Here is a 25627-nt window from a genome sequence, read left to right as displayed (position 1 = left end):
AAAATTTACCTTATTTTAAAGTGATTAGGAACAGTTATCAAAATCAAATATATACTGGCATTTTAAAGAAATGCTCAAAATGTTTCAAAAGATATGCCTGCAACCATAATAAAATGACCCAGATATCATTTTCAAAAGACACTAGAAAGACCCCAATTCTTTGATAATTAAAAAAAAAAAAAAAAATCCTGCGCATTTTGATGAGTCAAGGGTGAAACATTTTTTCTCTTTTAATTTGTTTCAAACACAATTTTAATGATGCAAATACTATATAAATTCATATGTGTTCTCATAACAATGAAAATAAAAAAAAACAACAGCTCTCCCCTAAAAATATCACATCAATGCCAACATCTTCAGCAATATTTTCTTTTTCATTAACATTAGACATTGTCCAAACCAGTTAAACAATTGTGATGTTTACTAACTTTATGGGAAATACTGCCATCTATTGAACTTTTAGAGCTGGATCCTCCAGTATTACATGGCACTAAACCAACTGCGGTCACAAGTGAATTTACGTTCTTGGCAATTTGCTATCATTTTAGTTCTGGAGAAAGTTATGTTAGATTAATCTAACATAATGATAGCAAGTTTCCAAAAACTGAAGCTCACTTGTGGCTGCAGTTGGTGCAATGTAGTATTGGAGGATCAAGCCCTAAAGGTCGATTCATTGTGATTATTTGGCATGTGTTATGCTTCTTTCTGTTACTAGATTATTCACCTTACAAGAGCGATCCTCAATATAACAATATAATTCCTTCCATTTAGGATATAGAAGGTTTGTTTTGTAAACTTTCATGTAAAGTATTGAATTTTACATGCATATGGTTTGTGCAGAATAGTAAATGTCTGTGACTTTTTATCTATCCAAGAATAAGTTATGCAACAACCATAACCCAGAATACAGTTTTTAAAATCCAGAATAGGAAATGGCAGAATAAGACAGATGATCTTTAATAAAAGAACTAACACTAGGGAAGTTTATATCTTTAGATAGATGATTTTCTCTAGAAGGAGAAGTGCACATCATTTGTGTACTTTGAGTAGAATTTCAAGCCATAGATGGGCTGATTTGTTTTCTTTCACTATGAGTCTTTTTATTTTGTTTTGTTTTGTTTCAGTGGCTCCTTTTCCAACACCATATAGCCCAAAGGTTAGCATGAATTTGAATCAAATAGTAGCTACCCTTGCAGTTGGGCATGCATTATCCAGTCTCTATATTCCTTTTTCGCATTCCTGATACTGACAAGCAACCTGTTTCCTTCAAGCCATTTATCTCACTTGTATCCTAAGCTACTGAGTTTGTAACTCTCTAGAGTAGAGACATTGTAAAGCAAATTATTAGCTCTAATTTACTACCTCTCAAACACTTACTCAAAGCCTATCTACTTCAAGATAAAGTGATAACGAATTACCATGCAATATAACTACCCTAGTCACTTTCTCAAGCACGGTAGATTAACCATGGAGGAAAAAACACTTTGAGAGAATATTTTTTGCAAAATTTGTAGTGGGGGATGTTTATACAAGAGTCAATTGTAAGAAGTATAACTGTTTCAGACAGGTGATGAGAGAAAGAAGTAGAAAGGGCAACTGTAAAAACCTCACATTAAGAGACACAATTCAACTACTGGTTCCATTTGATGACAGGATATAAGTTTTATAGAATTTGAACTGTGTATAGACTTGCGCATGTCATGGTATTTTGTGAATACATGTCCTTAAATCATTTCTTTTCTCCAAGCAGTTTACAATACTTCCCCACTAGGTACATAGCTGTTTATTTAATAAGTTGCAATTTATGGATAAATTAAAGAGCACTTCACTACAAGCTACTTTTGTTATGGTGACACCAAACTTTTGCAAAAGCAGCATTGTTTTGTTCAAAAGGAGTGCAAGATAAAGTATCTTTTAAGAAACCCAAAGTGTAAGCTTCTGAATGTGTAGTGCCTCCTTTTCAAAACTCTAAGAACACCTTGAAATGCAGCAGGATTTATATCTGTCAATCGTTCTACCGGAATGTTACTGACTGAAGAAAGATAGAACTCATTAGACACAATGAGTTAACTCAGAGAGTATACACTTATTCTGTCTGTCAGGTAAAGTGATTATTTTCATTGTACACTGATGTTTCAACAATAACAATATTATTGATCAAAACAATAAAATTAGGAATAAATGTCTATTATATATCTATATTCATCTATATGAATAATATTCCTTATATCCATCACAATTAAAATGTTCTGTAAACCTCTAAAATTAGTCTTAACAAACCTGTAAATTTAATAATTATTTTAGGAAGAGATGGAGAAATAGAGAGAGTGGGAGATGCTATGTGTACTACAAACCAGCATTTACTGAACCCTATGATGTACAACCTGAGTTTTCTGTCTATTAAGGCTATAATATGAATGTACATCTTAAAAATAGTGGCGGTAGAATCTATTTGAAAAAAAGATAGGCAAGTTGGTATCCTAAATTAAAATAAAATTTATATTCTTCCGAGTCTGCATTATCACTTATTATCTTTTTTTAATCTTCAACTTCAATTGTACCAATCTATGAAGTAATAACATTTACCTCATGGTGATATATGTGTAATGCATATTGTTTGAACTAAGTGATAACATTGATACGAAGATTCATGCTAATCTGTAAAATGTTTTAAAATTTAATTATATTTTATGGCTCAATAAAATATGGACTTATCTGTGATCTATACTTTTTTCATAGAGCAAAGGCCACTTGAACGCACCAAGTAACATTATCTTATCTCTGGCATCAATATTTTAAAATGATTTTTTACTTAACTGTGACTATGATTTGCATGTATTTAATAATGATCTTTTAATAATGGTAGTTTGACAGAGTATTTAAATTCAACTAATTAACTCATTAAGAATCAATTATCCAATGCTGGGCACTCACTGGGCTGAACACCTAAGTTTACAAAAACAATTCGATGTCTTCCTATCATAGGATCTCATAAGTGGAAGGGGATCTATGTACCTGCAGAAATTAGTCTAACATGAACAAGCATGCAGCAGTGCTGTGCAAGAGGGAAAAAGGAGTGAGTATCTTCTCATTCTGCAACATGAATTTCAGAGAAGCTTGTAACAGGGATTTTCACAAAGGGCTGTGAATAAAGAAAAGCTTTAGTTGAAGTAAGGATGTACAAAGTGTTATATTTTAGGAGGAGGCAGTATTCCACTGTGTCTAGGCCTGAGGTGTACTGCAAATGCTATTAAGAGACAAGAGATAAAGCTGAGAAAGGTGTTTCACGCTGACTTGAGAAGAGCCTTTATGACATATCAAAGCATCTAATTTATGACAGTTTTTAAACATCATTTGTAAGATGAACGTAAGAGACAAGTCCTCTGTAGGATATTTCTGATTATTAGTGACTGCCGTATAAAATGTTATCTATAGTATCTTCCACTTTTAAAATACTCAAATATATTATAATTATATCCTTTACATTTGGAACATGTCATAAATACGATCTCCCTCCAAACCTACAGGATTCATATCTCTCCTCTCTCCCCAAATTGCGTACTGAATTATGCTTTCTGTTTTCAAGTCTTATATTTTACTCTGAGACCCCATCTTATCATATTAGCTGCAACTTGCTTTTGGATAATGCGTGTGTGTGTGTGTGCACATGTGTGTGTGTGCATGTGTGTGCTTGCATGCATGCGTCTTAATTGAGCGTTCATTCATAACATGAAGAGGTTTTTTTTTTTTATTTCAGTCACAGAAAGTATATGTGGAATAAGGTTGCATGAGAAGAATGTCCACATTAAAATACATTTTCAACATCCCCATGAATACTTTAAGAATACACAGCTACGGCAGCAAAGGCAAGGTGCCAGTTTTTAGTAACACCACATCATTTTTAATACTTAACTTGATGCCAAGTGAAACTCCCACTCTGAACATGTTCCCAGTTATTTCCTAGGTTCAGAAGACAATAGCTGGAGTGTTTTTCATGAGTCTTACATGAAGAACGGTGGCCATATAGCACAAAAACAGAACAATTCTACTTAAAGAAACAGTAACATAACATTGTTCAAGTATTTCATCTTTACATAAAAAGATAATGATACATTCAAATCATGGAAAACAAGTACGTACTTTGAGGAAAGCGCGGTGGGTTGTCATTGACATCGGTTAAGGTGATGTTGACTGTTGTAGACCCCGAAAGCCCTCCAACTTGCCCAGCCATGTCTTTGGCTTGAATGACCACCGAGTAATGTTCTCTGGCTTCTCTGTCCATGTTATGTAAGGCCGTTCTAATAACTCCTGGAATAGATATGTTTTAATAAACAGTATGAGCTATATAATAAACAGGTATCGACAAACATACATACATATTTTAAGAAATGTCTTTTAAAATAGCATATTTTGGGGATAAAGCCACACATCTGAGAAAAACAATACCTTACCAATGCATGAATACTGTCTCTTTGAAAAATTTACTTATTATCCCATGCCTCAAACATCCTATTAAGTAAATTAAGATGCCTATCTCTCTGTATTCCTTAAATAGATGGTCCCTTGGCCCTGACATGGTGGCTCATGCCTGTAATCTCAGTACTTTGGGAGGCCGAGGTGGGCGCGTCACAAGGTCAGGGATTTGAGACCAGCCTGGCCTATATGGTGGAACCCGTCTCTGCTAAAAATACAAAAAAAATTATCCGGGTGTGGTGGCATATGCCTGTAATCCCAGCTACTCAGGAGTCTGAGGCAGGAGAATAGCTTGAACCTGGAAGACGAGGTTGCAGTGAGCAGAGATCATGCCACTGCACTCCAGCCTGGGCGACAGAGCGAGACTCCATCTCAAAAAAAAAAAAAAAAAAAAAACAACAAAAAATGTACATGGTCCCTCAAGGGCAGTCCTGACACCCTATTCCTAGTGCTAGTGTGCTGAACATTTTACAACTTGAGCTCCTCAGAAGTGTCAACTAAGATGGTCATATTGATTTAAGCAGAGGCTAATTTTCCTCTTTATAGAACAATTTACATAGCTTCCTGGCAGAGTTATCAATGTTTAATGATGGAAAACATTTGAGGAGTTTGGACACTTAAACAGAGATTGTAGGTAGGAGGCATCTTAACATGTATCAAAGACTAAGAAACTCACTATTTTTGTTAGAAAACAACTTTAAGGAGAACTAGATCTAAGTATTTAGGCAAAATAAAGAAACTGGTAAGGTTTATTGTATAAATCATACGTAAAAAACCACATTTTTTATCACAGTAGTGCAAAGAGGGACGTTTAACACACTTTTGCATGATGAACCCTTGGGTTGAATAAATAAATTAAAACTATTAAATACCATTTGTGATTATGCATACATAAACATCCACCTCAACATACATCAATTAAATAGCTCTGTTAATGGAGTCTTACATTTTAAAGCTAAAAACACATTTTCTGGAGGATAATGCTTACTCAGGGGATATTAACTATGCCATAACATAGAATATTGCCCTCATGTCCATGAGATAGATTATAAACATGTGTATAAATATATGTATATTTATGTGTACATATATATTTATATGTCCATCTATATATGCATATAATTATAAAATATAAACATATTTGATCCTTTAAATATAAGTCATTTTTTCATAAACATATTTTCATTAAAAATATTTTAATCATGTCATCTTTAATAAACACACCAATGACTTTCAATCAAACTCACACTTGATTAGTTACAGTACAATTCTTAAGAAGTTGTCGATTATAACTGTTACCTATAGGCTTTACCAAATACTTTTATGGACAATATTTTCATTTATGAGAAGAAAGGAGTCATATATTTATGATAAAATAGCCTTTTAAAAGCAGAAAGGAGTATTCAATGACTTGTTTTTTCACTTATTTTGAACATAAAAAAGTAAATCACTATTTTCTTTTTTTATTGAATTGATTGGCTATGTAATAATGACTTTGAGAGGAGAGCCTCAGGTATCAGAAGAGAAGACCCCATAACTTTCACATATTGTGAACATATAATTGAGGGAATTCAGAAAAACTTTCCTGAAGCTAAATAGAAATGAAAATTATTCTTATCAAAAGAAATTATAATAATATGATAATAAATGATTCATCTAACTCATGCATATGAAAAAGCCTCAAGCACCCTTATTAAAAAAACAATGTTTTATCATGTGATAATTACATTAGTAGGAACTGAATTGATACAGAAATGAACAAGCAAATAATTTATGAAATTGTTTTATGAAAGAAATTTATGTTTTCTACTACTTGAAAAAAGTAAAGCTGTCTTTCCTAAGGAGAATTAATTATAAGTGGGACTTGTTTTTGGTGGGGAGAAATATGAGATTATTATCAAAGATAAAGGTTTACAATAAAATTATTAGTGAGTTTTGCAAAATAGATATGTAAAGGTAAAACTAAGTATTATGAAGTGAATGACACGTATCTACAACCACTTCCAGGATGAAATGGGAAGAAACTTGCCAGCCAAATTTGCTCCTGAATAGAAAAGACCATATCCAAAAAGGACCCACACTTCTCTAAAAGGATTGTCTCGGGATTAATTTAAAATCACAACTCTTGGTTGGGCGCGGCGGCTCAGGCCTGTAATCCCAGCACTTTGGGAGGCTGAGGTAGGCAGATCACGAGGTCAGGAGATCGAGACCATCCTGGCTAATATGGTGAAAGCCTGTCTCTACTAAAAATACAAAAAATTAGCCGGGCGTGGTGGTGGGCACCTGTAGTCCCAGCTAGTCGGGAGGCTGAGGCAAGAGAATTGCTTGAACTTCTTGGGAGGTGGAGGTTGCAGTGAGCCAAGATTGCACCACTACACTCCACCCTGAGTGACAGAGACTCCATCTCAAAACAAAACAAAAAACAAACAAACAAACAAACAAATCACAACTCTCTTGAAGATGGCCCAACTGCATGTGCTTAACTATGACCCCTGCTGGAGACATATAGATAATCAGAAAGTGTTATAGTCAAATTGCCATAACAACACGATTTCAGTAAAAGATGATCACTTTCTAACCAGGAGCCCAGATGCATTTTCTGGGATAACCTAAAGTACAACTGATACACAGTAACGTCTTATTTTTCCTTTTAAATAGACTCTATTTAGAGCAGTCTGAGGTCCTTTCACAGTAAAATGGAACAGAAAGTACAAAGAATTCCCATATACCCTTTACCTCCTCCATGAGCACAGCCTCCCCACTAACAGCTTTCCATACCAGAATGGTACATTTGCTACTATTGATGAACCTACATCGACACATCTTTACGATCCAAAGTCCAGATTTTACAATAGGGTTTACACTTGGTGTTTTATATTCTATGGGTTTTGACAGCTATGATGACATTAAACTACTTCGTAGTATCAAAATAGTTTTACTGCTCTAAAAATTGTTTCTTCTCTATCATTTATCCCTCCCCTACCCCAGCCCCTGGCAACCACTAATCTTTTTACTGCCTTCATAGTTTTGCCTATTCCAAATATCATGCAATTGGAATCATGCAGTTAGCCTTTCAGATTGGTTTCTTTTACTTAGTCATATGCATTTAAGGTTTCTTTATGTCTTTTCACAGCGTGGTAGCTCATTTCCTTTTAACTCTGACTAATATTCCATTATCTGGATGGATCACAATTTATTTTATTTACTCACTTACTGAAGGCCATCTACTTGCTTCCGGGTTTCAGTGATTACGAAGAAAACTGCATAAATATCTACATATGGGTTTTTGTATAAACCCAAATTTTCAACTCATTCGGGTAAACACAAATAAGTGTGGTTTCTGGATTGTACAATGAATTTACCTGAAATTGTGAACAATGTTGAAATAAGTTAGGGGAAAATGGCAAACATTTATATCTTACCAATATTGTGATAAAAAGAATTAATTAAATGCAAGAGTAATTCACAGCCTATGTTCCATTCTCAATGCTTAGCATAATAGCTGTCTTTTGTTAATAGAATAAAATATATATTATGAGTAAACATACACCTACACCCTCACCACACAGATATATACATTGATTACCCCCCACCCAAATTTTATGCACGAAGCTACATTTGAACACAGTGAAAACATCAAGCAGAATGATCGTTTTAATAAAAAATGGGTTAAATGTGAAGCTATACAGGCAAAATGATCATACATAATGGTATTCTCAGGAAATGTTCAGACTACCTTGCCCTAACTTAACTTTTCCAATGCTCCCTTTCATTTAAAACAGTGTGGCAGTTTGGACGATCAATTTTGTCACTCTAATTTTTAGAATATTGCTATTGGTTTTCAAACTTCTGTTTAAAATTATCCTGAAGTTTCCTCAATGATCAAATTGCTTGTATTCAGTCCCCAGAAATTTTGATTTAGTAATCTGAAGTGGGACTGGCTTACACATATCTCCAATAGACTATTGTATTAATCTGCTCAGACTGCCAGAACAAAATACCATAAGCTCGGTGGTTTTAAAAACAGAGATTTATGTCTCACACTTTCAGAAACTAGAAAGTCCAAGATCGAGGTACCGGATGATTTTATTCCTGGTGAGGTGTCTCTGCATGGCTTGCATATGGCCACTTTCTTACAGTGTCCTCACATGGGCTTTGTTCTTTGCAAGCACTGAGAAGAGGATGGGGAATCTCTCTTTTATTTTTTTCTTAATTTTTTTAAGCCACTATTTTCATCATGAAGGTCTCTTCCTCATGACCTAATCTAAGCCTACCTACATTCCAAAGGCCTCATCTGCAAATACCATCCTATCTGGGGTTAGGAATTTAACTTATGAACTCTAAGGGGGTCGGACACAAATATTCAGTTTTATTTATGTGCAAGTGGTTCAAGACCATATGCTGAATAGACAACAATTAAAAAGGCAAAGTCATGCCATTATATTTCCATGCATTTCTTCACACTTTTATCTTCATCATGTCATGCCAACAAATATATGTGTATGGGGATCACATAGGCACATAATATACAAAAGTGAAGTGCATTTTACTCAATTGTAAAAGCTAAGCCAATGGATAAAGATATAATAAATTATATATACATAGTCCAAGTAAGAAAATATGTTTTATTTGTTTGGTTGGCCATTTCTCTCATGAGTCCATGTATCCAGTAATTGCAAAATAATTTATTCTTGTCTTTGATAAAGTCTTACTAAGGGAACACTGTGTAGCCTTTTCATTTAGTACATTTTTAAAGCCAAAAATACAGAGCAGCGAAATTAATTTCCATAAATTACTGCATTGCTCATTTGTTTAAAAATAAAGAAAAAGCTCCTCTTTTCAATACATCCTAGGTAAATGGTTACGGCATATTCTGAATGTTTGTCGGAAAGACTTCACTGGCAATGTTTACTTCAAAAATTTTAACTTGAATTGTTGCCTCTTATTCTCTTGTGATGCTGGGTTGAATCAACAGGATGTGATTACCTGTGTATCATTTTGTTTTGTTTCTTATTACTTCGCTGGTAAACAATTGTAGGTGCCCGATTGCCTGCAAATTACCTCTGACTACTGTTTCCCAATCACCTTGATATGTAGGGGCTTGTAACTGGGAATTACTCTCTGCTGTACACAAGTTCATAACATTGAAAATGTGTCTGTGATTATAAACATTACTTGTTGAGCTTGAGTCACTAGCCTACCATATGTTTATGCCTCCTGACTAATAATATTCGTACAGCAGATCCTCCAAAATGTCTTCTTGCATTTTTACCCACTGAAAAGAATCCAAGATGAAAATGTTGTACACATTTTGTTTATTAGATAATACCACAGAAGACTGCAAAATAAAAATGCCTAACAGGCTAGAACAAATAAACAAGCCTGCACATTTAAATTCTTACAGAAACCGCCAAGGTAGACGCACATATTTATGAGAGAAAATGGTAAGGTTCCTTCTATGTCTAAACTACACATGCGTACTTCTGCTTATTTTCTTTCTTTCCTTTTTTCTTTCTTTTTTGAGACAGAGCCTCATTCTGTCACCCAGGCTGGAGTGCAGTGGTGTGATCTCTGCTCACTGCAACCTCTGCCTCTTGGGTTCAAGTGATTCCCCTGCGTCCGCCTCCTGAGTAGCTGGGAATACAGGTGCATGCCATCATGCCCAGCTATTTTTTGTATTTTTAGTAGAATTGGGGTTTCACCATGTTGGCCAGGCTGGTCTTGAACTCCTGGCCTCAAATGATCCGCCCATCTTGGCCTCCCAAAGTGCTGGGATTACAGGCATGAGCCACCACACTTGGTCTACTTTTGGTTCTTTTTCTAATTTGTTCAGTTTTTCATTTATTCATTTAACATTTATTATTTTACAGAAAATAGGTAGGACTCCCAGTGTTTCTCTAATGGAACACGTGGACCACTTAACAACTAAATCATGTAAAGTGCTCATTACCATGCAAATCTACTCACATCTTCGACCTACTGAATTAGAATCCAAGGCAGTGGGTCCCAGGCATAAGTTTTGTGACAAGTTGCCCCAGAGATGCTCGTGAATGTACAAATTTGAAATATCTACCTATTTAACCACATATGGTACCTGGCCTTAAGGTACTCCTATTTCATTGGAGGATCTGTTTATTCAAATGAATATGAGTACTAAGAGATTTAAATATATCTAAAAGTTTTGTTGACCATTTTCTAAATAAAGGCACTAAACATGTTGGCAGTAACAAGTCTTCTCTTCAACTGCCTGATTGTTGTGATTTAGGTACTTGTAAAATTCTTTATGTTATCTACACAATTTATATTTAAGTATTTTAATATTTAGTATATTACATGCTATCTATATTTCACATTCTGAATTTTCTCAAATGACTTTATGAAGATAATGCATCTTCCATAAATTTTTGTCTGTATAGAAAGCAAAAATAATTAGACATTTAACTGATGCATATCCATCAGCAATGTAATACAGATATCTGTTTTCTTCATTCATCATTGCCAATTCAATGTGTGCTGAATGTGTTTCCACTCTGTATAAAATGTGGGGTATAAAGACATATAAGATACAGCTTATGAAGTTGAAATGCTATGATTAGAATGTTCAGTGATATGGAAACAGATATGCAAATCTCTAAAGTAATACAGAAAATATTTTACTAAACACAAAACAGACTTCAGAGGTCATAGTGATCACAATGGAAGCGTATGAAGGAAGAGTACCCATTGGGGAGGGCCATGTTTGTAGGCTGTGGATTGTATGGAGAAAGCAGGGTATTCATGGAAAGGACACTTGACATGAACCAAGGCTTGGGGTCTGGAATATGCACGGCAATATTGGACAGTGCACAAATTTAGCTTCAGTGGAAAGCATTAGTGAGATAATGGCAGAGATTAGGTACTCAGTGATTAAAATACACCTTTACATTTAAAGGTTATTTAATTTTAATATTTACAAACATTCAATATTTTGTTTCACAAGTGGCTGAAAGTTTGAACAGTTCTACCATTGCCCTTGTGGAAAGTCAAGATTGACCAAACTTCCCTATTTATCAGTCACTGTCATGGCTGCGGTTTAACCAGGGCATAGTTGTCTCTATCTCTGCTGGTAAATTTAGCACATTTGTGACTCCAAGCTTCCAGTGGGTGATAGATTAAAACCTCAGATTTTATTTTATTTATAAAGAAAAATATATATGAAATTATATGAGACACTGGCATCTTAAAATTTCTTCCAAAACACAAGCTACTTAGCTGCAAGCTATGACTCCTGGAATTCACAATCATAAATTCACAGAGGTAGACATTTTTATGCTTTAGTAGGAAGATTCAATACTTCTGTAATTTTTTTTTCTCTTCCTACCATTAAAATTGATGGTGAAGTATTTCATTTCTGCTGAGGAGAAAAGGAAGGAGAATTCATATGTTTTGTGTAGAGACTGTGAATTAAGAATCCCTTAAGGGAATTCATTTAGGGTATATACCTCATGTATGTATTGCCACACATTCTATTAGAATGTGAAAAGAAAAGCTCAAAATGTCAATAACTCCTCTCAGATCAGAATATTACAAATTTGGAAAATCTGAAATCATACCCGGGATTTCTGGACACTAAAATCTTAATGCCACAGTGGCATTAGCTCAAGGAATTTAGCCTTTGTAACTTGCAGAGTTTATAGGACAGAATTTGTGTATTTAGAGAGGGAGAGATAGAGAGAAAAGAGGAATAAGGAGGAGATGGAGAGGGAGAATGAAAGAAAGAGAGAGGGGATATCATCATAAAAGTGGTCACTACCTCTAAGAATTTGAAAACATAAATTAGGCAGATGCAGTTATTTTAATACATCACTAAAGATGTTTCAAACTTAGAGTGTTTTATTTTTATGTTTTTCATTTTTCCTTGCATTTTGTTTATTTTATTTCTGTTATTATTGTTCAATGTGATCTGTGTTTTCAAAAGCTCCATTTTTCTTGCTGATATATTGAATAATCATACTGATAAAATCATAGGGCTGCCCAGGGATTCTGCAAAGGGCTACTCTTCTCCAGACTGCCAAACCTTCAGCACAACTACTCCAGAATGAAATTTACTAATACATTAAGAGGATTTACTAATGGCATAACAGATGCTCCTTGACTTATGATGGGATTGCATCGTAATAAACCCATTACAGAGTTGAAAAAGTATCATGGGTAAGAACTCATCTAAATATGGCAAAAAAATAAATTAAACTGTAGACTTTCACAATAGGTTTACCTGTGAGTAAATATCATTAGATAGCACAGAAAAATATCACTTTTCTGCTTAAAGAGGTATAATTTTCCACTCCCTGTTGATACGAAACTCATTGCACATAGTCAGCAGCCCTGTGGTTTAGCCCAAACAAAAACCTAGGTTTTTTTTTTTTTTGGATGTAGAAATTGAACTTTCTAGATCATAAGGTAGTTCTATTTCTTGATATTATGTTGAATTCCTATGCTGTTTCATTTCCACCAACAGTATGGCTCTCCAACCTCATCAAAACCTGTCTTTTGTTTTTTTGATAATAGCCATCCTAGCTGGTATGAGGTAATATCTCCTTGTGGTTTGGATTTATATTCTTCTGATGATTAGTGTTGTTGATTATCTTTTTATATACCTTTTGTCCATATCCAATAGAATTATAATCGGGATCTCATAGAGATACCTACACTCATATGTTCACTGCTGCATGAACCTTGAAGACATTATGTAATGTAAAATAAGCCACTCACAGAACAAATACTGCATGATCTTACTTATATGAGGAATCTGAAAATGGCAAATACATGGTGGTTTTCCAGGGGCTGAGTGAGAGAGAAATGACTTGTTGCTGTTCAATGTGTATAAAGATTTAGATATGCAAGATGAATAAGTTCTAAAGGCTGTACAACATTATGCCTACAGTTAATGATACTGTATCAGGCACTTAAAAATTAGTTTAAAGGGTCGTTCTCATAGGTGCTATTACCAGAATTAAAAATAAATAAATAAAAAACAGTAAATAGTGTAGCTAGTAACTATATATTGAATGGGACATTATTTTTTGTGTTCTCAATCACCTCATTCCCCTCTCCAGAGTTGATGGAGCATATAGAATTCTGTTGGCATGTGTGCATTCATGAAATCATTTACACGTTTGTCTTAATAATTGTTTTTGGATGAAAAAATAAGAAAGAAACAGCTACTGGATCCTGCTTCAAATATGTCTCTACTGTTGGCTGATAGACCCTCAAATAGATTTTGAAAGGATGTCTGTACCTTGGCAATGTGATTTCAGAAGCAGCCTCTCTTGGCCAGATTAGATTCTAACAGCATTGGAATCAAAGATCCCCATTGTAGGGAATTTCCTTCAAGAGATGGCAGAAGGATGATAAGTAAACCTGGGTTACTGAAAGTTCTGTTGCCAACTGTTCAGGATACAGTCTTTTGCATAACAGAAAAAAGAGTGAGATTTGGAAAAATAAGGTTCATCTTGTTTCAAGTGGCCATTAGCCCTTAGGATCTTCTCTTTGTAGAGAATCAAATATCAATGCTACTATCGCTACCATTTAGAGAAAATCATCATGGCTTGAGGGATTAACGAAGCCTCCTATAAATTCTTTGGCTGTAGTTCCATCAGTCATCTGGGTCTATTTGCCTTCTTCTTAAATTTGTGCTGGCCTGTGACTGCTTTTATCAAGGCAGTACAATCAAAGTGACCTTAGCAGTTTTTGCTCTGTTCTTGAGGGGTTTAGAAGCCGCTGCCTTGATCTCTTTAGCTTGTGAGCTTTCTTGTAAGTGGTCTAGCTAGATTGTTAATGACACCATGTAGAGAGGCTCTGCGATCACAGGGAGAAAGTGAGGCATCCAGTTGGGCACTGTCTCCCAGCTGTTCTTACTAACGCACTAGGCATCTCACTGCACCCATCCTTGAACCTCCCTGGACCCATCCTTGAACTTCCATGCAAGTTGATATGTCAGATGGATACTTTACCCAGTATTCCAAACCATCATATGGATTAAGAAATTGCCTAGACAATCCCTGCTAAATGTCCTGACTTCCAAAATTCTTGTTTTGAAAGTTCTTGGTAGTAGTTTGCTACACAGAGCGATGACATTGACATTTGGAACACACACACACACACACACACACACACACACACACACACTGATTTATCCCATAGGAAAACCAGTGATGTTTGGCTTTCTAGATCAATTTCTAAGATCATTAAATCACACTATATATTGTGTACCTAATATGTCCTCTTGTCTTCCTCTCTTTCTGCCTCTCTTCTCTCACTGTCTCTCTCCAGAAACGGAGTGCATGACATATAGAGAAACAAACATCACCACAAATGTAATATTTCAGCTATGGTCCATTGTAAGCATATTTCATGAGTTCAGGTAAATGTTGTATTTAGAGGATAAGCAAATGAAGGAAAATGAACCTGACCTCCAAATAATTGCTGTTTAGTCAACACATAGAACATGACTTCCTGTAATTAATGAACAGTTACAAAGATTTTTACCATCAGGAAATTTACACTCTATGGGGAGTATTAAGATTATCTGTGATATTTATGGGATATTATAAATCAAGAAAATTAGAAGGATAATTAAAAATATTTAAATATCATATACAAGTTATATTTCATATCTAGATCTAGTTAAGTATGATTTCCCAAAATAGCTTGTTTATATGGCTTATAAAAAATTTGTGTGCTCAAAATGCAAACTCAAATGAGAAATATTATCATATAGACATACGATGCTTATTTATTCATTGGCAAATTTTTCTCTTATTCTGCTTTTTTCTTTCTTTTTGGTTTTCGCTTTGATGGTTTAAATGAATTCAAAAGATGAAATGCTTTATATAGAATTTTTTTAGTCACAGTTACTATTAGAGAAAGTGTGTTGAATATGAATATCACAAAAACATTTGGAATATGTGTTGTTGAGACAGCTATATTTAGAGTCATATAATTTCAAATATATTAAAACACTACTATATAAGTATATACATATACCAATGACAATCTAGTTCCATTAGTAATGATATAATTGACAACATAGGTCCATAAGTAACTGAACATTGATAATTTCTCCTGCATTACCAGTTCAGTTATTGTGACATCTGGTTTTCTAATTTATAAAAAATGATTTATTTATCTTTTATAACACGATTTAATTTATAATGCATTATGTCATACTCTATTATTATTACTATTTTTGAGATGGAGCTTCACTCTTGTTCCCCCGGCTAAAGTGCAGTGGTGCCATCTTGGCTCACTGCAAACTCTGCCTCCTGGGTGCAAGTGATTCTCCTGTCTCAGCCTCCTGAGTATTTGGGATTACAGGCATGCACCACCATGCCCAGTTAATTTTGTATTTGTAGTAGAGACTGGGCTTCGCCATGTTGGCCAGGCTAGTATTGAACACCTGACCTCAGGTTATACACCCGCCTCAGCCTCCCAAAGTGCTGGGATTACAGGTGTGAGCCACCACCCTGGCTGTCATACTCTAATAATCTAAAAAGACATGGCCATTTCCAGCAAGTTGGCTATCATGTTATACATGCTACATATATATGAATATGAAAGCACGGCTACATATTGTATACATGTTATTTATGTCACATGTAACAAATATGCAGCACTGAAGCAAACACTTATATCTGATTCCTAAAATTATTTTTAAAATTTCAGAGATATGTATGTACTTTCTTTCCTCTAGCATATAGTTTTATGTAGGATGCAGACTTGGGCCAAAATAGCCAGAACTTCCTATACCCCACTTCATTCTGTCACTGGATGAGTGCTGTCCTGGAAATGGTGCCACTTCAGGCAAGGTTGAGACAGCTCTGAAGGAGCTGACAGCTGGAAGTGTGCTGTTGAATGCACTCCCCATCCTGGAGAGCAAGTTATCCCTTAAAAGAATCTCAGGACCATGCATCTCTATGTCTATCAGACAGCAAACCTGCTTTGTTCCCCTTAATCTCTAGTACAAGCCCTTCCAGTGTTGATTAAGGTTGCAGCTACACTGAAAATACTCATATGCTCTTATCTTCTGTGGTTCTCAAATTGCCAAATCCAACAGGTAATTGTTGTCCTCATACCATCCTCAGTAATACTGGCCCCAGGCAATTATGCCTATCCTTCTGAGAGATTATTTCTTTGTCTTTCTCAATTCTACTGTCTTGTTTTGTATTGCCATTACATTAATTTACTTATTTTCATGCAAATTTAATTCTTATTTTTGACAAATTATTTGTTTTTTCCCAGTAGAACAAAAGCTCCACAAGGCCAAGGATCTTTGTTTACTGTGTTTTCATTGCTGTGCCCTCATTGCCTAAAACAATCTGCAAATCAAATTGTCCTCAAATACCACAAACTGGGTGATTCCAAAAAAAAAAAATATTGCGGCACTCTTCTGGAATCTAGAAGTCTGAAATCAAGGTGTTGGCAGGGTTGGTTCCTTCTTGGGGCAGTGTGGGATCGTTCCGTCCCAAGACTCTCTCCTTAGCTTGTTGCTGGCTGTTTTCCTACTCACATGGACTTTTCCCCATATGTTCAAATCATCTTTCCTTGTTTGTATCTCTATGTCCAAATTTCCCTTTTTCATAAGGCACCAGTCATAATGGATTATGGCTCACTGAGACAGCCAGATGGGAGGGGTTCCCTGGCGAAACTACAACTGGCCTGCGTGCTGGGGTAGAGCCACAGGATTTCACCCCATTTGCAGGAGGGAGGAGGAGCCTGGCCCCTCCTTTTCCTGTGTGGAATTTGGGATTCAAACAATGAGGCAAGAAGCACTCTAGCAGGGACTCTGGCCTTGAAGAGAGTCCCTTTTCCCCCCTTTTCTTCCTTTTCACCCAATAAAGCCTTGCTTTACTCACCCTAAAACCATCTGCGAGCGTAAACTTTCAAGGCTGTGGGACAAGGACCTCTGTCTTTAGCTGAACTAAGGAAAAGCCCTGCAACACCACGGCATGTCACTTTAACTTGACAATTTCTGTAAAAACCAGAACTCCAAAGAAGGTCACATTCTGCGTTACCGGGGGTCGGGGCTTCCATATATGACTTTTTTCATAGGGAAGAGGACATCACTCAAGTGACAACACTAAGCAAAATAACAAATAGCACCAAGAAAAAAATAAAAACATATTGACTGTGTAAGTTTGTTCTTTGAGCCCATATTAAAGATACCAGTAAAGCAAAATCACAAGTGTTGACTTGATCAAAAAGGGTCTGAGGTCACTCAAGAAGAGCACACAAGATGTGAAAAACAGATGTGTGAAAGAACACAACACCAGAGAAAACGTGGAGATGGAGAGAGACTTTTGTGTGCGTTGCCTAAGGATAGAGGTTAAGCAAGTGTGAGATCATGAAGAGTGGCCTTGGATTCCTTTATCCTGAGAGCTATAAGCAGTTATTCATTCCTTCAGTTGGTAGCTATAGAGTGCTCTCTTGAATCCAGGCACTGCTCTAGGTGGAGAAAATTGCTGCCCTCATAACGCTGACATTCTAGGAAGGGCAGATTAGTGAGAAAAAAAAAAAAAAGAGCAAGATAATTAAATCATACATAATGATATCATATATAGCAGATTAGTTGTTGTTAATTGCTGAGGAAAATTAAACACTTCGTTTGGGCTTATGGTTTTAACTAGGACTATAATAGTGATTGCTGGAATTAGCTAGTTCTAGGTCACAAGTGCTGATTATGATGCTTTCAAAAATTTTGGGAGCTGGCTCATAAATATAATAATTGTTAAACATTAAATTATATAAACTTAAAATTCCCTTTCACTTTAAAAAGTAATAAATACTGAAAACTCACTACTTTCAAATTGTGTTACTATATTTTACCATTATCTATAATTTTGACATTATTTATGTCAACTTTATCTGTGTGGTGTAAATACTATAAAATAATGTGTTCATCTTTTCCTGAGTCACCTTGGTAACTTGAAAATCAGTAGCAGTGGATGTATTGATCTGGTGATTGTCTAGACTTGAGAAAGTAAAGGAGAAAACAACTAAAGCAGATTAAACCCCAAAGTAACCATTACATTGCAAAGAACACAAAACATTGAAGTAATAGTATCCTACATAATAAAAATGATTTTTAACTTAGCAAAATGCAGCTCATATTGATGAACAAGTGATATTGAGACAAACATCATTTATCTACACATTTAGGTAAGCAAAAAGATTAGCCAGTACCTAAGCCAGAACTAAACTTATTTGTCAATGAACTGAGCAACTTCTTTGCTGAATCAGATAGTAATCAAGCATTTATTTGCAGTAGAATATTGTCAGTATTCAACAGATTGCAACAACTGATTGGTTATGTATGCAAGAGTTCAGCAAAAATCAATGCAAATATTCTGTAAAAATCAATTGACTGTTTGGAATTTCCAATCAAGAATAATACATATTCTATAATTGCTTGTGAATTGTGTGCTACATATCTTTTATATCTGTAAAATTTATATAAACATACACTTATATACATGCATACATATTTCTGGTTGTTAAATATTTACTGGCATGCCACTGACTGCTAGCAATAAACAGGCTGACTTAAGAGAAGTGGTAGAGGCATCTAGGCAAAAAAGAATCTTATGCACAAATGCCCTAATGTGGGTGCTTTCTAGGCTATTTCAGGTACATTAATGGGACCAGAACATCTAAGGTAAAAGTAACAGGAAGAACCGGTGATAATATCAGAATGATGATGATGGGCCAGGTATTCAAGGGCAGGCACATTACTATCATGCTGTTAGCTTTGGTTGTAAGTGAGATGGGAAGCCATTGGCAAGTTTTGAGCAAAGGAGTGATGATGTGGTTCAGCGGTGTTCCCACCCAAATCTCATTTTGAACTGTAGTTCCCATAATTCCCATGTGTTGTAGGAGGGACCTGGTGGGGGATACTTGAATCGTGGTGGTGGTTTCTCCCATACTGTTCTCATGCAGTGACTAAGTCTCACGAGATCTCATAGTTTTATAAGGGGTTTCCTCTTTTGCTTGATTCTCATTCTTTCTTGTCTGTTGCCAGGTAAGACATGCCTTTTGCCTGCCACCATGATTGTGGGGGCTCCTCAGCCATGTGAAACTGTGATTCCATTAAGTCTCTTTTTCTTTATAAATTACACAGTCTTGGGTATGTCTTTATCAGCCGTGTGACAACAGACTAATACAAGTGACATGATTTCATATACTTTAACATACTTGTTTTGAAAGTTGTTTTGGGAATAAATTGTGTAGAACAATGATAGAATTAAGGATATAGGTTAAGAGATAAGTGCAATAAAGTGAGTTAAAATAGAAGTGAGGAGATGTGGTCAATTCCTGGATATATGTTGATGGTAGGGTTTCCTGATGTCATAGTTGTGTGGTGTGAAAGGAAAACAGGAATGAAGGATGATCCAAAGTGTTTGACCTGAAATACAGAAAACTGTGAGAAGAACTCTTTGTGGCGAGGTGGCTGGAAATCAGGAGTTCAATTTTGGATCTACTCTGAGATTATATCTCAGAGACTCAAGCAGACATATTCAGTTGGCATAGCATATACTGGTTTTTAGAAGAGCAAGCTAAAATAGTAATATAAATATGACCAGCACAAAGATACTACTTAAAGCCTTTAACCTTATGAAATTAGCATAGAAATGAGTATGTATAGAAAGGGGCTCAGATACTGGATACTGACACGTAAGACTGACAGAAAAGGTAAAAGCAACAGATGACCACTGACCACTCAGAAAGGAAAAAAACTAAGAGGGTGTGGCATTCTAGAAACCCACCAGTATTTCAAGGGATAGAAATTGTTCCCTTGCGACAAATGCTGTTGCTAAGTAAAGTATGATATGACCTGAGCAGCGTGAGGAATGGAGTCAGAGACGTCATAATGAGAACTGTGGCAGTCTGCCCGAAATTTAGTCGTGGATATGAAAAGAAGAAAATGTTATGTTAAGTGAATTTTTAAGGATAAGAAGACTGGTTGGAAGTAGAGTGTGAGGAAAAGGGAGTGATTCTAATGACACTCAGGTATTTGGCTTAAGGATCAGGGTCAGTGGGGAGAGCTCTGCAAGGTGAGAAGTATCAGGTGAAGATCAGTGAAGAGAGTGTTAATTTGGGGTATATTGATTTTCATGTGCTTAAGAGAGATATCTATGTGAAAGTCTGATGGAAAGTTGAACACTTGACACTCTGCGGAAAGGTCTGGGCTGGTGAAGATAATAATGATAACTATGAACAAAAAGATGAAAATGAACTCACTCTTGCCCAACATAATAAAGAAAGGGCCACTTATTACAGTTAATGGTCTAAATTGCTCCCTCTTGAATCTTCATTCCTGGAATCATATACTAAAAAATTATCAATCAGGCTGCAAGAATGACCTTCTTAAAGAGGCAAGTGAGATAAAAGTCAATCTATCTAATCTTAATGAATATAAAACAATCCAAGACTAGATATTTCCACTGTGTATATTACTTTGTCTGTTTACATACATATGTCTATTGGTTGAATGACTTAGCTGAATTACTCCTTTATGTTATCAAGGTATACTTCAAATTTAATCAGATAGTACAAAAAGAGGTTGATGATATAAAATTTTTTTCAACCAAATTTGAAAGACTTTTGCACTATATAGGGATCATTCACATATAATTAGAAAAATGGACAACATATCACAAAAGTGAAGAAAAAAAGATGTGTAGAAGAAAATTAATTTAAAAGAGTGGGAGGAAGTAGATTTTTTTTTTTTTGAAACAGTCTCACGCCATTGCACAGGCTGGAGTGCAATGGTGCAATCTGGGCTCACTGCAACCTCCACCTCCCAGGTTCAAGCAATTCTTCTGCCTCAGCCTCCCAAGTAGCTTGGATTACAGATGCCCATCACCATGCCTGGCTAATGTTGTTTTGAATTTTTAGTAGAGACAGGGTTTCTCCATGTTAGCCAGCCTGGTCTCGAACTCCTGACCTCAAGTGATCCACCAGCCTTGACCTCCCAAAGTACTGGGGTTACAGGCCTGAGCTACTGCGCCTGGCCAGGATGTAGATTTTAAAATTTTTTTATTGAGTTACTGATTTAAGTCATCCATTCTTATCCCCCTTGGCTACTCATTTATTAGTTATCAATGTTGCCTTTCCTTTGTTAATTTATCTCCTATGTGAACTAATATTTTGTATAAAACATTTGCTATGGTCGCTTTTTGTTCTTAATATGTCAACGTTTCCTGAAGTTACAAATGGAATAATGGGTTGAGTAGGGATCCATTGGAGTGTGTGCGTGTGTGTGTGTGTGTGCGCGCACATGTGTATGTATGTTGTTTTGGTTTTGCTGCTAAGAAGGCTTGTATTTTGTCAGGTGGTCCATGATACTAGAGTTTGGAAGTGACTACTATCTAATTCTCAGGCCAAGGCCTTGCTTCACCCACTCACTAGTCATTCAATATTTTTCTATTTTATTTCTTAGTAGGGGGATCTAGCAGGAAGTAATAGAAGCAGGCACCTAACACAGCCTATAAAACAAAGCCTGCATTAAAGAAAGTAACATAATGCAGACTGAATAGAATGAACTGGTCCCTCAGATGTATTTGGAAATTTGCATAGAGTTATTTAAAAATTGAAGAATGAGCTCTATTAGAGAACAGGGGAATAACCCGACAGGATTATAGAGCAAGACCTGAACTAGGAAGGGAATTAACATGGCAAATAATGGCTAAGGAAGAAAAGCTAAATGAGGCATTGATTTAGTTATTTAGAGACTGTTTTTCTCTTAAAATAAAACCAGAAATCATATCACTTTTGTTGATTTAGCACCTTTCACTGCTTATTTTAATGCTCTTCACTCTTAGGGTTCCAGAGAACCTATAAATGTCTTTTCACTGACTCAAGCACCATTTATCAAAGTTACTGCATGAGCTCACCAAGCAGGAGTTTAGGCATCTTCCTCTGTGCTACTTCCCTTTCAGAGATAATTCTAAAGGGAATTAACTAAAGAGAGAGCACCACATTTGAGTACAAGTCAATCATAAGCCTGAAATAATTCACTCATACGAATAATTGAGAAGATGTAACAAATGGGAATTTTTACATATTCTCAGTTAAAATGGAAGCAGTGACACAACATAAGTGAAACATAATGCTTTTCCATTTTGCTCCCTTGTTATGGCATTTGAGATTCAAGCTGACTCTCGACTTGTCAATTTTTTCTTTGATCATGTATTAAATTGTAGCAATGTATTTACTTAAGTCCTACATTCAAGAAATATATTTTTATTTCTTAATCTTTCCATCGAGATGTCTTTGGAAAGGTCACTTAACCAAACAGTTGGCAAACTCTGAAGCGATTTTCAAGTTATAGACTTGGTCAAGAAGCTTTACTACATGCCACACACACACACACACAAAATACTTAAAGCTTTATTGAAAGACTTATGAAGTCTGTTTAAAATCCTAAAATTAATTTATAAAAATTAAAGACAAGATAATTATGTAATTTTGAACTACTGAAGATATTAACCATCACCCAATAACTACATTTAAAATCACTGAAGGGTAGTATCACATGTTATCCTATCATTGGCATTTATATGTGTAATGAACTATTTTAAAATATCTATTTCCCTTTATTATTTGGAAAGATTTCTGTCGCTTTTACTTGATAACTCCACTTTTTTTGGTCATTAATTGCATGTTATAGCCATTTTTTTTCTAGGCTATATTTGTAGACTAATTTCATAAATTATTTATTTTGGTCATATAGTATAGTTGAGGGTTTAGAGTACTAGAGCCAATTGTCTACAATGAAACTTTGGTTCCATCATTTCCTTACATACTTTTCCTCAACTCTGTATGAAAACACCTAATAATTCATATTTATATGATCAATGTGACATTACATTAGTCAGTTAATGAAAACATTTTCCAACAGTGTGTATCACATAGTAAAATTCCAGTATAATTATCATCTGCTTTTAAAAAAAGGGTATTTTATGTTTTTTAATTTTGTTAAGAAATGGACATATTTTCTCCAAAGCATACACATAAGTCAGAAACTTCACAATTCCTGAACCGTTCTCTGATTGGTATTCCCTCCCCGCCCCCAGCCTGTGAATTATGAATGGTGAGCTATTTGTTTTTTTCACCTTAGCGTTAGCAATATCATTATTTGTATTAATAGTTCTAGAGGTATGTCTTTTTTTGCTTACAATTCCAGTTAGATGCATTTATAACCATATTTTTCACAGGTTGACTACTCCACACTTTCCTTACCCAAATGTGCAGTTATTTTGCCTTAATTCTTTCCAGGTTTCTTCCAGCTGATGATTCTAAAGTTTTCATGTTATTGTTATTTACAAACACAGGGATATCTCTTTTTTCTTGAATATTTTCCTAATATCCTAACTATATTATCAAACCCTTATTACCTGTTATGATGAGTGTCACCCATTTATCTCTAAGGTATACACACAATTACGAATATCTTCCATGTACCAGGTAATATGTTAAAGTGCTTTTTGCAGCTGTTTCATTTAATTATCCTGTGATCCACATTGTTAGTTATAAATACCTAGCATTATAGAATGCTTAAAAGCTTACTCCTTTTCTGTCTTTCCTCTTTAACTTGGGCGCTGTGGTGCAGGTGAAGAAACTGATATTATTTGTGCCCTCTCTGTTCTACAGGTGCCTGCCCTTCCATTGAAGCATCAGGCCCATGCTCTTGTTTGTATACTCCATTTGGCTGCTGTTTTGCATCAGCTGGCTGCAAAGATCATTTTCAGACACTTGGAGGAGGTCACTAATTAGAAAATACAGTGTGGTGCTCTGAGTAGCGGCCAATGTAGTGTGTTCCTTCACGCTGTGTTAACTGGCCTTCAGCGTGCTTATTTAGTCCCTTGTTGTATTCAGATAAAATGTTTGAAAATTCCTATATGTACTGATTTCTGTGATGCCTCTTTCTTCTATAGTGGATTAACTACATAGTATCTTCAACTTTTACACTTCCTTCTTGCTATGCAATAGAATTTAACAATGATACATATATCAGCATAATCTGTACATGTGCACAAATATTAAATACAGCTTATTTCTCCCAATTGCATTTTGCATGTTAAAAGAAGAAAATTCCAACAAATTAGAAATCATCAAAATAATTCAGTTACTTAATTTAATGAAGTCATTAATTCAGTGAACGTTGATTGCATTATCAAGTGTTGAGTGCTCAGAATACAAATAAGTACAGAAAACAGTTCCCAAATGGATATTCTCACAGATTGCATGACATTACCTTTTTATATTATATAACCATATTAATTCAAAAGAAATTATTACAAACATTTCGTTATAAAATTATTTTGACAATGAGGCATAGTGGGGTGGGGAGGGAAGGGTAGTGTCTCTCCTAATTAATGTTTAAATTACTTTTCTGGCTACCAAAACTTGTTTTTGATTTGTTTTGATTTTTTTTTTAATTGAGACAGGGTTTCTCTTTGTCACCCAGGCTGTAGTGCAGTGGTGCGATCTCAGCTCACTACAACCTCTGCCTCCCAGACTCAAGTGATCCTCTCACCTCAGCCTTCAGAAAAGCTGGGACCACAGGTGTGCACTACCATACCCAGCTAATGTTTTAGTATTTTCAGTAGAGATGGGGTTTCACCATGTTGCCCAGGCTGGTCTTGAACTCCTGAGCTCGAGGGATCCACCCGCCTCAGTCTTCCAAAGTGCTAGGATTACAGGTAATAACCACCATTCCTGGCCACTGCCAAACCTCGTAGGCCCTGGCAGAAATGGTTGAGAAGATTCTGGGTGTAATGATATCACTCTAGTAACTTCTTACTTGTACTTTGGAAACACTGGCCATCTAATATCCAACTAATGGGAATTTGCTAGAGAACATATTCAAGAGAAATCCCTTTTCCCCAAAATAAGCTTGTGGTGGCATGTAGAAACTGAATTGAAAACCTATTTTTGTGTCATCTAATATTACATTAAGCTATGCTTCCAGAATTGTTTTAAATGTGTGGAAGAAAATGTTGTAAATAATTATATTTTAATGAATAACAATGTTGTCATTTACTAAAGTCAGATGGTACTTTCTTTTCTTTTTACTTCCCCACCAGATAACTAGGCTGTATTGAAAATAATTTAA

General features: G+C 35.5%; 1 protein-coding gene across 11 annotated transcripts in view; it reads right to left on the bottom strand.

Annotated features, from left to right (window-relative positions):
* The window catches only part of CDH18 (cadherin 18), a 1131397-nt gene that overhangs the window by 137282 nt on the left and 968488 nt on the right, over window positions 1-25627 (bottom strand). For all 11 annotated transcript variants that reach the window (XM_050795521.1, XM_050795518.1, XM_050795525.1 and 8 more), the window contains one exon: window positions 4141-4308. In XM_050795521.1, coding sequence (XP_050651478.1) covers window positions 4141-4308 — 168 coding nt within the window. The remainder of the gene's footprint in view (window positions 1-4140; window positions 4309-25627) is intronic.

This window comes from Macaca thibetana, chromosome 6 (genome assembly GCF_024542745.1).
Source record: "Macaca thibetana thibetana isolate TM-01 chromosome 6, ASM2454274v1, whole genome shotgun sequence".
NCBI classification, from domain to species: Eukaryota; Metazoa; Chordata; class Mammalia; order Primates; family Cercopithecidae; genus Macaca; species Macaca thibetana.
The sequence above is the reverse complement of the archived record's forward strand: the minus strand, read 5'-3'. Positions and strand labels throughout refer to the sequence as shown.